The sequence below is a fragment of the Candida tropicalis genome, assembly GCF_000006335.3.
Source record: "Candida tropicalis MYA-3404 genomic scaffold supercont3.6, whole genome shotgun sequence".
Classification (NCBI taxonomy): Eukaryota; Fungi; Ascomycota; class Pichiomycetes; order Serinales; family Debaryomycetaceae; genus Candida; species Candida tropicalis.
In genome coordinates this window covers 193774-211000 of record NW_003020058.1, presented here as the reverse complement: position 1 = coordinate 211000, position 17227 = coordinate 193774, and the positions used below count along the sequence as shown (strand labels likewise).

The 17227-nt window shown below is 34.0% G+C and overlaps 9 protein-coding genes across 9 annotated transcripts; 5 read left to right on the top strand and 4 right to left on the bottom strand. All coding sequences in view use genetic code 12, as the record gives it.

Annotated features, from left to right (window-relative positions):
- Window positions 1–1834: 1834 nt before the first annotated feature.
- On the bottom strand, window positions 1835–2488 carry ERG2 (C-8 sterol isomerase; the record flags this gene model as incomplete). The annotated part of the gene is made up of 1 exon (XM_002550035.1): window positions 1835–2488. The coding sequence occupies one exon, from the start codon at window positions 2486–2488 to the stop codon at window positions 1835–1837; it is 654 nt and encodes a 217-aa protein (XP_002550081.1).
- Window positions 2489–2802: 314 nt separating this feature from the next.
- On the top strand, window positions 2803–3411 carry CTRG_04377 (N-acetylglucosaminyldiphosphodolichol N-acetylglucosaminyltransferase catalytic subunit; the record flags this gene model as incomplete). Its single annotated transcript, XM_002550034.1, has 1 exon — window positions 2803–3411. One exon carries the CDS (start codon window positions 2803–2805, stop codon window positions 3409–3411), a length of 609 nt encoding a protein of 202 aa, XP_002550080.1.
- Window positions 3412–3697: 286 nt separating this feature from the next.
- On the bottom strand, window positions 3698–4687 carry CTRG_04376 (uncharacterized protein; the record flags this gene model as incomplete). Its single annotated transcript, XM_002550033.1, has 1 exon — window positions 3698–4687. One exon carries the CDS (start codon window positions 4685–4687, stop codon window positions 3698–3700), a length of 990 nt encoding a protein of 329 aa, XP_002550079.1.
- A 297-nt stretch (window positions 4688–4984) lies between these two features.
- On the top strand, window positions 4985–8002 carry RIC1 (Ric1p; the record flags this gene model as incomplete). Its single annotated transcript, XM_002550032.1, has 1 exon — window positions 4985–8002. One exon carries the CDS (start codon window positions 4985–4987, stop codon window positions 8000–8002), a length of 3018 nt encoding a protein of 1005 aa, XP_002550078.1.
- Window positions 8003–8275: 273 nt separating this feature from the next.
- Window positions 8276–8641, top strand: CTRG_04374 (uncharacterized protein; the record flags this gene model as incomplete). Its single annotated transcript, XM_002550031.1, has 1 exon — window positions 8276–8641. The coding sequence occupies one exon, from the start codon at window positions 8276–8278 to the stop codon at window positions 8639–8641; it is 366 nt and encodes a 121-aa protein (XP_002550077.1).
- Window positions 8642–9149: 508 nt separating this feature from the next.
- On the bottom strand, window positions 9150–10061 carry TUB2 (beta-1 tubulin; the record flags this gene model as incomplete). Its single annotated transcript, XM_002550030.1, has 1 exon — window positions 9150–10061. The coding sequence occupies one exon, from the start codon at window positions 10059–10061 to the stop codon at window positions 9150–9152; it is 912 nt and encodes a 303-aa protein (XP_002550076.1).
- Window positions 10062–12070: 2009 nt separating this feature from the next.
- On the top strand, window positions 12071–13252 carry CNS1 (HSP70/90 family co-chaperone; the record flags this gene model as incomplete). Its single annotated transcript, XM_002550029.1, has 1 exon — window positions 12071–13252. The coding sequence occupies one exon, from the start codon at window positions 12071–12073 to the stop codon at window positions 13250–13252; it is 1182 nt and encodes a 393-aa protein (XP_002550075.1).
- Window positions 13253–13305: 53 nt separating this feature from the next.
- CTRG_04371 (uncharacterized protein) lies at window positions 13306–15696 on the bottom strand (the record flags this gene model as incomplete). The annotated part of the gene is made up of 1 exon (XM_002550028.1): window positions 13306–15696. One exon carries the CDS (start codon window positions 15694–15696, stop codon window positions 13306–13308), a length of 2391 nt encoding a protein of 796 aa, XP_002550074.1.
- Window positions 15697–16092: 396 nt separating this feature from the next.
- On the top strand, window positions 16093–16995 carry CTRG_04370 (uncharacterized protein; the record flags this gene model as incomplete). Its single annotated transcript, XM_002550027.1, has 1 exon — window positions 16093–16995. One exon carries the CDS (start codon window positions 16093–16095, stop codon window positions 16993–16995), a length of 903 nt encoding a protein of 300 aa, XP_002550073.1.
- Between the last annotated feature and the right edge of the window lie 232 nt (window positions 16996–17227).

Here is a 17227-nt window from a genome sequence, read left to right as displayed (position 1 = left end):
AACTTTACATTGAAAATCATGAAATATCATCATCATTTTACATATCTACTAGGAGGGCGATTTTTAACATTAATATTATTTCTTGTTCAATATAAAATACCGTAAGCAATTAAGGCAATCAACAAATGAAGAATTTATTTCATCATCATCATCATCATTAATGGTAAATGTTTCATGTACATCATCATTAGTAGTAGGTGATGAGTTCTGACAGTAACTAGATACACACCTTAAACCCACAAGACTAAAAAAAATAAAATAAATCCAACGTAGACAGTAAGAATAAGCGCGCATAAATTGAACGGGTAGTTTATTTCTTTTGCAGTTAAAGAAACATTCTCTTTTTTCCTTCTTTTTATTATGTATTAATTTTAATCAAGTCTCTATGTTTAATAAGAGAGAGGGTCCCTTATTTCTGGGAATCTTATTTCATGGTGTTCGATTTAAACTTGAAATTTCATAATTTTTTTTCTTTTCGGTTCTATTTAATTAATGGCTATTTAGTGTAAGTAGAGTTCAAATTTGTGGTACTCGCCAATAAGCAAACACTAACAAACTACGAAATTTACATACATTCCTTTCTTACTCTAAAAAAATTTTTTTGGTTTCTTTTTCCCAATTTTGTATCTCCCCAAATTAGTCAACACATGGAAGGACGATTATTGCTTTGTGTAGATAGAGAAGATGGGTTTAAGTGTAATGGAAGGTTAACAAGATAACAGAAACCTGCTTTTTTTTTTTCTCTTTTTTTTGCCAAATTTATTAAATTAAAACAAATTCACAAATAATTAAGGAGTTAAAGCCCGAATTTCAGGTTATCTTGGGATCGTAGAATGGTTCGTATACTAATTAGGGCGAATTGGATCAAAAAGGTTGTGAATATTGATGATGTTAATGCATAACTCCAAGAATTACCGAACCTTTTTTTATTTTATTTCTTAAAATATTCTTGTAATTTGGTTCTGCTGTTCATTATGGATAGATGAGAGATACAGACATCCGATAGCCGTATTCTTACGTGGTCAATATTTAGAGACCATCAAGTTTGATCGGATGATTTTCAATACAATTTGATCAGGAGCTTTTAAAAGGAACGAATATAATATCATGAATTGAGAATTGTTTGATTTTTTGTTTTATGTAAAGATTTGCCAGGATATATGAATGATGAAGTAATTATTAAAATAGAGTTTCCCTTTCGCAGCTTTTCATCACTTTACTTTACAATTCACATTTTTCTTTGTTTTTTTTTTTTTTTAATATCAATGATTCCCACTCTAAACAAATGAAACCTATAATGCAAAATTTGTTAATTGATCGATCTACTCTTTTATGTAACAAATGAACGATGAGCATGACTATTAATTTAAGTTTCAAGAGGGACTAATAAGTATAGCGAACAAAAGGAAAGAAGAAGAAGAAGGAAAAAAGATAGACAAATTTAAAATTCAATCATGAAACTGAAGGTTTATAAGTAATTAACAACCAAAGGGTAATTAAGTTAATGCACATATAAATGTGATGATGGGTTCAAACAAAAAAGAACGGAGGTTATCATTTAAATTGTGATTTGACTCTGTGCATTAGTTATGATGTCATATAGTGACTCTAATGAGTTCAAATGCAAAATCGGCGTTGTTAATTCTCTGATAATTGTGGAGATTAAAATGTCTTTTCAAACAATGTATATTACAAGGATTCGTTCAAATAGTCTATAACTTAAAAATTCTTTTTTCTTTTCGACATTCAAACACAAATCAAACACTTCTAAACAAAAATACAATTCTAATTTTTTATAACATTGCAGAGAACAACATATGACTTGTCATCCATTCTAAAACTTACCATTCAATAAATTCTTAATCATATCTTTGGCAGTGAAATAAGAAGTCAAATAAAAGGTATAGAAATCCATAGTTGAACTCAAGGTATCCATTAATCCAAATGGCAACATAGCTGGAATCCAACCTTGTGCCAATTCCAAAGCGAATGATTCACCAGGCATGGCATATTGTTTAACATGACCTTTTGGTAAATGATGCTGATCACCAGGTTTATAAACTTCTGGAACCAATGCACCAGCATAAGCTGCTCTTTGTTCACCAGTTAAGATAGTGAAATAATCATCAGCAAAATGAACACCAGTATGACCTTCAGTTCCAATAGCAGTACCAAAAAAGATCAAATATTCAGAAATTGAAGCATGCAAGATAAACATAGTACCCATGGCACCACCAGCATTGTTATAAAACCAATCTTCAAAATTTAAATCGTTGATGATATCAGGATATTCAGCTTTAATCTTTGGAGCCAAATCAATCATGATAGCAGTGGCATTTCCATCCGGATGATCTTGTAAAGTTTCTTGAACAAGTGTTTGCAAAACTTGTTTATCAAATCTGTAGTTGGTTGGTAACCATGTATAAAATAAATGATTGAAAATTGCATACAATGCAAGTGGGATAAATCCAAATAATAACAACTTCATCTCAGATTTAGTATATAGAGTCAGTTGAATATAGATCTAATAACAAAATTAGAAGAAATCGGATTGGTAAAAGAAAAAAAAAGAAAATTTTAAATTGAAAAATTATTCGCCTGTTTTATACGAGATTGGTTCCATCAACAACAACATCAAAAAAAAAAAAAAAATCTGATCGTACCCGTTGAATCAAATCACCAAACGACGCAGTCTAAAAACAAAAAATAATAAAAAAAAAGAAATGTAAACACCATCTTACGAAGAACAACAACAACTGATTGATTGTACTACAGGATAGTCAAAACACAAATACACCCAAGATGACTACAGTTTTGATTACTACTGGAGCAACAGTTACATTTAAGTCATTGATACAAACCATACTCACTGTTGATTTCATAACCAATCTTGTCAATACAGGCGTCACTAAACTAATCATTCAATATGGTAATGAGATCAAGAATTCCAAGCATATAAGTACACAGTTTTTCCAAGCACAATTGAAATCCAGCAATATCATCCCCCATTTCAAGTTTGACATATCTGAAGATCTCAACAAGACAGTGCTAACAATGCCCACCTTTGAGATTGTGGCATTTCCGTTTGATTCAAATATCGTTGATGTGATAAACAAATCCGATTTAGTGATTTCGCATGCTGGTACGGGTTCAATCATAGATACGTTACGGAACAACAAGAAATTAATCGTCGTTGTGAATGACACCCTCATGGATAACCACCAGTTGGAAATTGCCAATGAGTTTGCCAATCTTGATTACTGTTTGAGTTACACGGTGCATGGTCTTCGCCAAGATCTGTTTTTCTACGATCTAAAGAGACTACTCGCGGGTGAGATCAAGTTAAAGCCGTTCCCAGAGACTGACGGGTCAATTGTCGAATCAATTATCTGTGAAGAACTAGCAAAGTAGCAGTACATTCATTAGGCATACATATGAAAATATAAAAACTATACAACTCTAGTATCTGAGACAATTTTGGTAGTCGTCACTGATGAAATTGCCAACTACGCAATAGTTCTGGTTATAGCAATCATTGGAAATAGTTCTATTGTTGTTACAATCAGTGACACCTGGACCGTATCTGCATTGGATCTCCAAAAACTTTTGATTGACCATAAAAGATGTTAGCAATGGTATATGGAGAAAATCTTTCAACAATCTTACCAAAAATCCTAGATTGAATTGGAAGAGCATCTTAGTCACTTGTAGGGATGTGGGCCATAATCCACACCCTTTGTCCTTTTCTTTCACTGGCTAAAAGCTCATCAACCAAAAAGCTCCACTGACCAAAAGGATCAGGGTTTTTGGAGAGCTCGGGGTATGACCATAAGTTTTTCTGGTACCAACAATTGGAGTTCAACCCAATCACTTTCAAACCGCGGTTTGTTACATACAGAAAACCAGCATAGTGACTCTTGAGATCATCAGCATCCTTCTCATCAAACCATTCATTGTTCACCCACAAGTCAACCATCTCATCAACATTCCAGGAATAGGTACTGTTCTCAGATTCATCAAATTGTGCAGGAGCCAACTGACCGTATGGATACGTTTCATGGTTTCCCAATGCTGGCAATACAGGAATGTTACCAAAGAAATGCTTCATCGCTTTGAAGCTTCTCACCTCCTCTTCTTTGGTGTATTCCGGGGTACAGGAAGTAACAAGATGATCAACGACATCACCAGTGAAAATAGCGAATTCAAAGTGTTTGTCCTGGTGGACCAGAGCAATGTGTTTGAATGAGTTGTTCATCAATAATTCAGGAGAATCAGCCAAATAGGCACCAAAACTGGTGGCTGGTGCATTCTGGAAGTTCCAACCACGGTACTTTGGGTAGTCGTAGTAGTCACCCTTGACATATTCATCATTCTCATCATAGTGAGCATCAGGGTAGAATGATATTTCAAAATCAGTGAGATCTGGGTTGAAGTGTCTGTAGTAGTCGGTGAAATTGTAGTCTTTCCCTGGCAACTCCTCGTTGTAAGATTCAGGAACAGCACACGGATCAGAAGTACAATTGGATTCGGTTTCAAGCTGATATCTTAATTGAATGTGAACATCACTTAAATGCAATACATTGAATATTTCACTATTATTGGTGTAGTTGGGTGGGAAATAATGGTGCGGTTGTTTTTCTAGAGACCAATAGATGTTGCAAAAAATTGCCGCAGCTTTGTTAATCATGCTTCGCTTTTCTAAGTTTAGAAAAAGAACAACACTATTTTATTATTTGTGACTAAATGGGATAATTTGAATTAGAAATTAATACAAGTTTGCACATACGTTTGCAGTCCATAGTACCTCTTATATGTAAGCTATAGCTTGTGCCACTCAGTCAATAATTTGACAGAATCTGAACGCATGATAATAGAAAATGCGGGCCGAGAAAAAGGAGAGGGAGAAAAAAAAATCGACAAACAACTGACAACAAACCTATTTCACATTTGATCTACAACCATCTTCATTGAAAGTACAACAACAATGGTCTGGGTTAATGGGTGTCCTCAATTTCTGATAAATGTTCCGGTGACTGAAGAGATTTTAGACTTGATAGATATCCCCCATACTCCGTTACTTGGAGTGCTCACTAAAACGAGTGTATTTATTTTTAATCAATTTACCTTATTACCACTAGGATCCCATGTTCGAAATCTGAAATCGATTGAATCAGATGGAAGTAATATGCAAATGAAAACTAAACATGTTAGTGTAAACACAGCTAAATTTCAAAAATTAAACACCGTCAACTTGTTCATTCAAACGGATTTGAATTTTTTAATCATTTATCAAATTTCAATTAATTATTCATCATCTATTTATGAAGTTCACAACAAGAATGATGAATTGATCCAAAATGGATTACCTTTAAGTTTTACTCCCCTGGGATTCTCAATAACTAATTTTTTTAAATCAGCCACAAAGACAATTATCCATGGTTCAGAAGATATCTCTATAAACTTGGAAAATATCGAAAATGCAAACAATTGTCCAATTGAAGATGATATTGGTGGATTGAATATCGAACCTATTAAATTATCCATCTTCAAGATTTTGAAAATTGGTATTGGATTAAAAGATTTTTGGTTGCAACAAAATTCACACAATTTGTACATATTTAACAATCACGATGAGAAGAACCATGACATTTCGACGGAAAAAGACGACGACTATCTACAGATGGTTAACATATTAAATTTCAAAACGAAACTTTTCCACTTTCTGGATTTTGCCTGGTATAACAATTGCAAGATTACATTTATTACATACAACGAATTTTTAAATTATTTCTTGTTCGTTAATAAGAAGAACGAGATTTGGTATATGACTTTGGAAGATGAAAAAGACCATGGATATAAAATTGGAACAGGCGAGAATATTGACAACATCTGGTTTAATCCCCAGACTAATTTATTGGTGGTTAAACAGGAAGGATTGAAACTTTACAGCATAAAACATAAGCAACTTAATTTCTTGAAAGACTTGGATATTGAAGAAGGAGAAGTTGAGTGGTCGCCTTGCGGTGAATTTTTTAAGTTAATAAATAAATCGGATAACAGCTGGAAACTTGTATCAAGATTCGGGAATATAAAATTTGACTCACAACAAGTCTTGAATGAGTTGGATGAGTCAAATGATACTAATAGAGACTTTTTGAAAGCAACAATGATTACAATAGCAGGAAATGGATCAATCTTGTATGTATTAAACATGGCTAAGTTGTTCTGCGTTTCATTGAACAAATCAGATGGACCAATTTTATACAACAAAGAATATATGAGTATAATCCAGAATAACAAGGACATTATTAGATTTCCGATGTTGGCAAGGTTCAAGAAGATATTGTTAAATCAAGAGCATTTTAATGGGAAAGTAAACCAACATAAAAAGAGCGAAAGTGGGAAATTAACGTTTAGCAGAAGTCCGCATAACCAGTTGGCTATAGCTTACGGAGACTACCTTTCTGTTTCAACACCGTATTCGCAAGGTGATAAAATTGATCATATTATTTGGTTCAACTTTAGGAATCATTTTGCCGATTCATTGAATATTGTACATCAATTCTGGTTTCAAGATTATTTAATTGTTATAAATAGGAGATCCAGACTTGTATTTGAAGAAAATGATGAAGATGACAAAGATCATTTGGTTGACGAATTTATTGTATTAGACGCTTCAAGAACCAAGTTTGGAATGGGAGGAGAAGATATTTCTTTCACGAGCGATTCACTTTTATGGAAGTATGATTTCAAGAGCACTTTTATAAATGTGCATTTGTCTAATGATAAGAACAATACTGGTCAAGTGATTATACTTACAGCAGACCACAGATTAATTGTCCTTCAATTGGCTACAGACAAGACGGTGAAAACTGATACTGAAATTAAACATTACAAGATTTTCATCTCAGTGAATAAAACTGTGCATTTATCAAGCATAAGTCATCGAATTGACCTCGATGCGGTTATCCAAACAAGTATGATAAACAATAGGCACTTTTTATTTTTACTAGCTACAGGAGATTTCTATCTATTGAAAAACCAATCAAGACCATTGATACATACTCCGGCACAGGCAGTGAAACCTACAAGCAATAACAATAACAATATGTATGATTTGATAAAATTGCACTCCAGTATAGAGTTCTTTAAGTTCAAGTCTATAAAATTCGAGAATGACTTACGATTCATTTATTTATTCAATGGGAAGCAAGTGTTGATTTACGAGATTGATGAGATGATAGAAAAAGCATACGATAAGACAAAGAAACACCCTGATGAAGTTTTGGATTTCGATGACGAAGAAGATGCATTGATACCTATTATAATTGATACTGACGGAATGCAACCCTTTGAGTTTGACGCGATTTTAGATAACAAGTCTTTAGATTTGATTGGATTAGAAACTTTAGCAATTGATAAACAAACGGCTGGTGGATTAATAATTAGAAATAGAATATCTCACAAACTCATTTTGAATAACTTCATTGAGTTTGATTTGCTTCACAAGGGTGATTTGGAAAGTTCTTTCAAGAAATATAAACATTTCAGGAGTTTCCATTATTGTCTAGAGTTACTTTTGTTCAAACATTTAACTGATGAAAAATACTTACCATTAAAGAGATTATTCCAGTTGATCGAGTTTACCGACAATTCAGAGTTTATCTATATCAACTGTTTGAGAAAAATTGAGATTGGATACTGGAATACATTTTTCAATGTTTTGGAAACAACACCAGAGGAATTTATGAATCGATTAATTGAAATTGACAACGTTGAATTGTGCTACAACTATTTGATCATTTATTTAAATTATAAGCATGAAGATGAAAAGAGTAGTAAAGATCAATTGAGTGAAGTCGATAAAGAAATCATCTTAAAAATTATAACAATGCTTACCAGAGCAGGTAAATGGGATTGGTGTTTTGAATTATGTAGATTTGTTAAGATTTTGGAACATTCAGACGAATTTCTTAAACAGATCAAACAAGAATTAGAATAGTAATTTATGTATTGATATAGATATAGAGATTTCGTAATCAGTTCATGCACTTCACATTACTAAGTGTGCACTAACCAATTTTTTTTTTGTATTGTATTTTTTGTTCAACCAACCAAAGCTTTAGTATTAGCAAAACCAAAAAAAGAAAAGAAAAAAAAAAAAACCAAATTAAGAACCAAAAGCACCAAACTATTCATCAATTTTCAATACCTATTCCAGCCACCACACTCCACCCCCATATAATAACACACATACATATATATATATATCAAGATGACATTAGCCACTCAATTTGCTGAAACTACTCGTTACTCTGCATCAAATCCAGAATTAAGACGCAGAGTTCTACACTTGTATCGTAAATACATTAGAAATGCTCAAGAATTTGCTGATTTATATGAATTGGACATGCCAATTTCTAACATCAAGACTAAAATTAGACAAGAATTTGAAAGACAAAGATATAATAATGATTTGGCTGTGAATAATATCTTGTTGGCAAAGGGACAAATGGAATTTCAAGAATTGGTTAACTTTTGGAAACAACAATGTCATGTCATGAGATATTTTGATGAACAAAACGCTTATAATGTCGTCGACAAGAATGATTTCATTAAGAACTTCTTGAGAGGTAATTAGAATAGAGAATAAAACGATTCTTGAAGGAAACAAATGAATTCATGCTATTTCGTTTATTTATGTACATTATTTATATATATATAAGACAAAAAGATTTTTACAACGGAAGATACAATTCGTTGCATAGTTCTATACATCTTAACTTGTTGAATACTATATTGTAAAGAATACTCTTAAGCTTCACTTCTTAATGACAGTAACAATAGTATATATATATAACAGGTATGTATATATAGAGAATATAAAAAATAAACAACAGTTTAAAATAGATAACAACAACAAAACAAACTATTATACAACATTTTACTTCAATATGAGGGTAAATGTAATAAATGATATAAAAGCGTTAGCTATTGTGTCAACAAAAAAAAAATAATAAAGGGTATATTATAAAATTAAACCAGGAAACCAAAATTATTTTAGAAATGAAAGATATCAACAAAGTAAATCACTTTATATTATAGAAAAATTAATCTTCAAGCATGATAAAAGTAAATTAATACTAGACTTATTCCATAGCAACTTCGTCTAATGGAGCTTCATCGGCATAATCAATATCTTCTTCATCGACACTGGCTTCTTGGTATTGTTGATATTCACTAACTAAATCATTCATGTTGGATTCGGCTTCAGTAAATTCCATTTCATCCATACCTTCTGAGGTATACCAGTGCAAGAAAGCCTTTCTTCTAAACATAGCACTGAATTGATCACCGACTCTCTTGAATAATTCTTGAATGGAAGTAGAGTTACCAATAAAAGTAGCAGACATATCCAAATCCTTTGGAGCAACAGAACAAACAGCAGTTTGTACATTATTTGGAATCCATTCAACAAAGTATGATGAGTTTCTGGTTTGGATTTTGTGCATTTCGTCGTCAACTTCCTTGACAGAGACCTTACCTCTGAAGAAAGCAGCAACAGTCAAGTAACGGCCATTTCTTGGATCTGAAGCAGCCATCATATTCTTGGAATCAAACATTTGTTGGGTCAATTCTGGAACAGTAACAGATCTAAATGATTTAGAACCCATAGAGGTCAATGGAGCGTAACCAACCATGAAAAAATGCAATCTTGGGAATGGAACCAAGTTGACAGCCAATTTTCTCAAATCAGAGTTCAATTGACCTGGGTAACGCAAGGAAGTAGTGACACCAGACATGACAGACGAAACCAAGTTGTTTAATTCAACGTATGATGGTTGTGGTAATTTCAAGGTTTTTTGACAAATATTATACAAAGCTTCGTTATCAATACAGAATGTTTCATCGGAGTTTTCAACTAATTGATGAACAGATAAGGTGGCATTATATGGTTCGATAACAGTATCAGAGACTTTTGGAGATGGAACAACAGAAAAAGTAGCCATCATTCTATCTGGGAATTCTTCTCTGATTTTAGAAATTAACAAGGTACCCATACCAGAACCGGTACCACCACCCAAGGAATGAGTAATTTGGAAACCTTGTAAGGAATCACAACCTTCCGCTTCTCTTCTAATAACATCCAAAACGGAGTCAACTAACTCAGCACCTTCAGTATAGTGACCTTTAGCCCAAACATTACCGGCAGAGCTTTGACCGAAAATGAAGTTGTCTGGTCTAAATAAGTTACCAATTTGTGAGGTTTTAACATTGTCAATTGTACCTGGTTCTAAATCGACCAAGACAGCACGAGGAACATATTTTCCTGAGCTTGCTTCATTGAAGTAAACGTCCAATTTGGATTTTTGGAGTTCATTATCTCCGACGTATTGACCACTATTGTCTAAACCATGTTCACCACAGATGGTTTCCCAAAAAGCAGCACCCTATATCCAAATAGTTAGTATTCAAAGTTAAAAACCAGATCTTCCACCCGATTGATTGATACAACACAACAATCGTATTACTGTTTGATATCCTCAATTTCATGACTTGTGAAACACGAAAAAAAACAACCAGAATTGGTTTCTCTCATTTTTTTTTGTTGTATCAAAAAATATGGTTACGAAGAAAAAAAAAATACTGCTAGCCAAAAACAGCAAAATAAATATACATACAATTTGGTTACCACATTGACCAGTTGATAAATGAATCTAAATATGGGTTGTTAGTAATCAAGAATCTTCTTACCTCGATAGATTATGTTGGACCTATTCTCCTAAATGAATTCAATTTGAATGGCGCGTAGATTTTTTTTTTTTCAGACAACAACAACAACAACAACACATTCTTTTGATTTCAATGAAACGTCCATATATCTAATGAATCAAGGGGGATAACATACAATTTCTCTCATCTTCTATAGTATCTTAATAATTATCTCTAATGACAATCTTTATTTGGATTAAATTGAAGTGGTTGATCTTTAAAGAAAAAGAATATAAAGTAAGAAATCAAAAATAGTAGAAAGAAAAGAAGAAAGGGAAAATTTGATTTAATTTTTTTCCTAACACATTGGCAATGCGTATGTGTGTGTGTTACCGAATTTTTTTTTTGTTTGTTTACATTTTGGGATTTCAAAATTCTAACGAGACATTTGTGTACCTCGGACACGACCTTGATAAATTCGAGTTTACGTTGTTTCCTATTTCGTACAAGTTGCTGATCTAGGCGATAGTCATGAACAAATGATATCTCAGAGGTAATATACACAAGTATTTGCCTACTATCATCAAAAATTAAAATAGAGGTAGATGACTGGAGTAAATGCGCTTATTGTATATATAAATAGAAATATTCACTAGCGTTAATTTTTCCTGAGTTGCAAAGTTTTGACGATTTGTTCTCACTCGTCAAAGTATAATAACCTAATCTTGTTGAATAACCGACCAAAACTAAGTTGATTCATCTATTCAAGATTAGTTCGTTGATATCAGAATTTTCAGATTTTTGATAGTTTTAAAAAGTACAAGATTATGTGTGTATATCGACGTACATGGTAGTCGAAAATATGGTATGTATCTAGTATTATGTGATTCCGTATATAACTTTATCAAAACAATTTATGTTATTATTAATATGTGCATATTTTTCAAAGGCATGAAATAATAACTAAAAAAAAAAGAGTTAAATGAAAGGAAGACCCTACATAGAAGATTCAAGTACTGGAAAACGTTGTACCATGAGCATATTGTTGGATAGTATTCGAAATAATAGTCTATACTTCTATCAACCAATCACTCAAACCATGCTTCTCATATCACTCCAACTGTTTGATTATTGCAAGAATAAACACTTGATTATATCAGACAACCAGTCTTCCAATATATTTTGCAACAGAACAGGTTTGCTATAGAGAGGCTCTTATTGTTACACAAAATCACCATTGTTTCTGTCTATCAAATCTCATCAACCCAAGAGAACAAGGCAAGAAAAAAAAAAAAAAAGAAAAAATTTAAAATATTTGAGATGTGAGACTTTGATAAAATAAATCTCAACCATTATTATGTCAGATACAACATCAACTCAGGCATCAGAAGAGACGCCAAAGGAATATGTTTCAGAATGGGAAAGAAGAAGATATGTTCCAAAGGCTGGTGAACCAGCTTTGCCACCACAGCTCGCAGAATACTCAAACAAAACCACGGATGAAGTGATCGAAGAGTTGAACCGTTTACCTTTTTTCATGACTAAACTAGACGAATCTGACGGTGATGGTGGGGAAAATATTAATTTGGAAGCATTAAAAAGTTTAGCATATGAAGGGGATCCAGATGAAATTGCTACCAATTTCAAGAACCAAGGGAATGATTGTTACAAATACAAGAAATACAAGGATGCTATTATTTACTACACCAAGGGTCTCGAGGTTGATTGCCAAGTTCCTGCCATTGACTCTGCCTTATATTTAAATCGAGCTGCCTGTAATTTGGAATTGAAGAATTATAGACGCTGTATTGAAGACTGTAAAAAGGTATTGATGATTGATGAAAAGAACATAAAGGCATGTTTCAGATCAGGAAAGGCATTCTTTGCGATTGAAAAATTCGATGAAGCCATTAAGATCATCGAATACGGGTTAAGCGTGGATCCAGAAAACAAAGATTTACTTAAATTGTTAAAAACTGTCAAAGACAAACAACAATTACTTGCAGATATTGAAGCCAAGAAGAAGCAAGAAGAGGAACAACAACGTTTAGAGAATATTGTTTTAGAAAACTCAATAAAGTTAAGACACATTGAAATAATCAAAAGTTCGAGTCCTCCAGATGCTTTGAAAGAAGCTAAAATTCGTTTGGAAGATCCAAAAGATTACCAATCTCAATTGATTTTCCCAGCCATGATTTTATACCCGACTACAGATGAGTTTGATTTTATTGGCGAAATCAGTGAATTGAGTACACCCTTGGAGTTACTAGAGATTGTCTTGGATAGACCAAGTGAGTGGTTTGCTGATCCCAAACACAAGGACTTTAATGTCAAGAAATTGGAATGCTTTATGGAAACAGAGTCTGGTGGGTTAGTCAAAGTTGGTAAAAAACTCGAGGTTAACAATGCCTTGATGAACGATAAACCAAAAGCACCATTGTTTGATAATGCTTTGAGACTTTATGTAGTTCCAAAACCAGACGTTGCTAAATGGACATCGGAATGGAACAAAGATTCCGCTTTGGCTGCACGTAAATAGCTTAAAATAATTTCGTAATACATATATTAAAATTTAAATACAGAAGTTATATGCTAGGAAATATAGCCCATTTGTTGAGTGTACCTTTTGGCTTCCTTCTCACGTTGCTTTGGATTTGGGGTGGGAAATGGCGACTGCTGGCCACGTTGAACAGATTCTTCATTTTGAAAAGTTTCCTTCAAATCAATCTTGGGGTGACTCCTAAATACAGTTGTTGGATCAACACTTCTACTGTTCATTATTGTTCGACGAAGCACCGGAGTCTGTGCCCAAGATTGGAGCACATTTTTATTTGAAACAGCCAAATCATCATCAGATAAAATTGTCGGAAGACTTCCAGGTGTTATTTGAGTTGGTGTTGCTGGCAAAATGTCTGGATATTTCTTAGAAGTAGGTCTAGTAGGAGTTACATGTGTTGCTTGTATATGTTTCTTGCTTGCATTATCCTTATTCAATACTCTTCTGGCGGCATCCGGTAATGCAATACCATTTCCTGTCTTGACTCTTTTGATACGTTTATCAGCTCTAAGATCTTCTGCATGTACTGCAGCAGATTCAGTTCCTTCTTGTTGATGTTTGTTACCATTGTTTGAGTTAATTATTTCATTTTCCGTTTGTGCTTGAATATGTGCTTTAACTTTCGCCAGCTCGGATTTACGGTTTAATGGTTTTATTATAAACTTTGTTTTGGTCGTTTCATTTCGTTTCTCAGATACTGGTAGTTTCAATTTAGGAATATCGCCTGGTTCAAACTTTGGAAATTTATGTGATTCAATTCTAGGTTTTGTGGGAGAACCATCTTTTGATTTTGATACACCTCCACTTTTCTCATGGGTAGTGGGGATCAAGGTTGCAGTCAAAAATCTATTTCTTTCAACTTTCTTACCTTCAATGGTTTTCCGATTGACAGGCTTTGTTTTGGCAGCACTAGAACTTGTAGGAGCAGTTAATCGATTTACAAGTCCAACTTCGTGCTCTCCGTCAAGGATAGCTGTTCTTCTTGGAGACCGGCTCGTTCTTTGTAGAGTTCTTCCGCGAGTCGGAGACCCCCAATTGGTTGTAGTCCTTGTTCTTTCTCTTCTCGTAGGTGATTTAGATCTAGACCTTGATCTTGATAGGGGTTGCATTGTGGACGCTGATTTGGTAGCACTGACCGCTCCTGTCAGTGGCTTTCTTACAGGAGAAAGTGATCTGTATCTTCCTATTTTACCCCAAAGATTATCAACATCCATTGCTTCGTTATTTGGGGACTTTTCAGATTGTACAACATTATGGCGGGTAGTTTTTAAGTTTTTCTCAGCAGGAGATATTGTATTTTGTCGTTGAGTATTCTGAAGTTCTCCTTCTAATGAACCAGATTTAACAATATGTATGTGCTCCTGTTGACCATCTTTATCTGCGTTATTATCAATTTTCAAATGAACGGAATTATTGATAATGCTCGTAGGTTGTGGAGTATCGTAGAAGAATTTTCGTGTAGTCGGTAGTTGAACTGGTGAGATTGCAAATTTATCCATTAGATCCACATTGTTGGTCATAGTAGTTGCATTTGAGTTTCTTTGGATGGGGGAATTGGGCTTTACTTTCAAGTCAGGTTCAGGTTCAGGTTCAGGTTCAGATTCAGGTTTGAGTAGATTCACTGTGGCTCTTGGTTTTAATGTACTTTTTCTGGACCTCGAACTCGAATTAATAACAATAGGCTCTCTAGGAGGCAATGCAACAAACATAGAGCTACGTCCTCGTTTTGATAACGTCAGACGATCAGCAGATTTAGCTGTACCAACACTCGTTGTTGTCTTTAAAGTATGGCTAGTTTTCATTTCAGTTGTTACTGTCGGTGGTGGTGGTGGGCTTCCAGTAACTCTCCTATGATCAAAAGTTACTCCTGTGGTGCGTTCCGCGATACTTTTCCTTATAGATTTACTAATTGCTTGAAACGAGTCTTCAATTCCATCACTAACATAAATACTGTTGTCGTTGGTGGATTTAGTCGTAGGTCCATTTTCTTTGGCGTCAATGCCATTAGGCTTGGCCAGTACATTCGATATAGATGGTGTTTCCACGGAATGATTTACTGGCAGTAGGACAGAAATATCATTTTTTCGAATAGATGACAATTCCAGGTACTCCAATTTTGTTGGCTTGGCCTCATTGTTAGTTGGTGCTGTTGGTGTATTAGCAGTGCTACTGGATTTTGGAACTATCTTTTTGATGGGACTTTTGATTGAACTGATTGAATCCAGGTCAAAAGCTCCCAGGTATATATTATTGATTGTACTAGTTAGATTGTCATGATCTGAATTTATATTCTCATAAAATTCTTCAATCAGATGAAATGAATCCATGAACTGATTATTCAATTCATTGGCTACCCATCGTGACGAACCTGCCACATACACAGCCTTTTTCCTTCGTGCTGCATTTGCTGCCCATAACAGGGACATTCTCGATTACAAAAATATATCTAAAATATCCGATTATAGATGTGTTGGTTAGTGGGATCTTTTGACTTTCTTGTGTCTCTTGATGTTGCAACAAGGGAAATACTGAATCTAAATTGTTTTCCGTACGTAATTTTTTTTTCTTCCTTTAAACAGAGAAAACACTTTTCCAAAATGCAAGACACGCACAATACGCGACTTGATTTTTTTAATCTGGCTCACGCACAATACAACCAGTAGCATGGGGGAGATAAATTGTATGGTCGACACCAAAAAAAAAATCTACATATTTTAAAACAAAAGAATCACTCATATAGCAACCTGACCCGGCAAAGAAAAAATCAATCGTGGGGACAGGAAAAGAGTTATCACATAATTATTTATTCTTTTTCATAAATCATGTTGGATTATTTCAAAAGAGAGAACTCAGGAGGAGATGGCTTTGAGAAATGTGCAGTGTACGATGGTGCTTCAACCGTGAATTTTGTTTTCCTGATCTTAATTTCAATTGGGATCATAATTAGTTATATTCCACAGTACCGAAGAATCATCATCAAGAGAACTTCGGAAGGATTATCAACCAATTTCTTATTTTTGGGTTCCTGTTCATCTATTTTCACGTTAACCAATATCATTTTAGTCAGTTCCAAGGCTAGACATTGCTGTGCTATTGGTGCATTGGACACATTTAACTGTATCAATTCCCAATTGAATTTGTTCCAGATCGGCATCCAATGTACATGTGCCATTTTGATTTTGGTTTTGGTTTTAGTAATCACCAAACATTCGATCAAACAAGATAAGGCTGAATATAAACGTATTGAAAATGTGGGGAAATTGGTGGCGGCACATGGTATCATTTCTCTTTTGCAAATCACGATTGGGTTTTCTACTAATTCAACTGTTCTTTATACCATTGCCAATATCAATGGATTATTATCGGCTCTGTTGACGGTGATTAAATATGTTCCACAGATCTATACAACATATAGACTCAAACATCCTGGAACTTTATCTATCGGAATGATGTGTATTCAGACCCCCGGAGGGTTTATTTTTACAGCCACATTATATTTTGCGAAAGGATCGCATTGGAGCTCATGGGTCTCATATTTGGTTGCAGCTTTGTTGCAAGGAACCTTATTACTTCTTTGCTTCTACTACGTTTATTTCCGAGGTACTCTGGACAGTGGCGAATCTGCTGAAGAGTTAGAAAGAGAAGCTATAGAAAGAATAATCAATGAAAACAGACACGAAGAGTTGGAACACGAAAGCTCAAATGAGGATGACCGCCTTTTATAGTTATACTTAAGGAATAGATGATAATACAGATGCGTTGTTAATCTTAGAAATCACTGTAAGCTGAAACTTGACTGGAACACCAAGGTCGTGTACCTAAATATAGATTTTTCACAATAATGCATTTGTATATTTTTGGTTTCCTATTCTCGCTTCGAATTTTGCCCAATCCCATTGTCCGTGAAAAAATTTTTTTTTTTTTCAAAATACTCTCTTTTCTCTTCCCCCCTTGAAT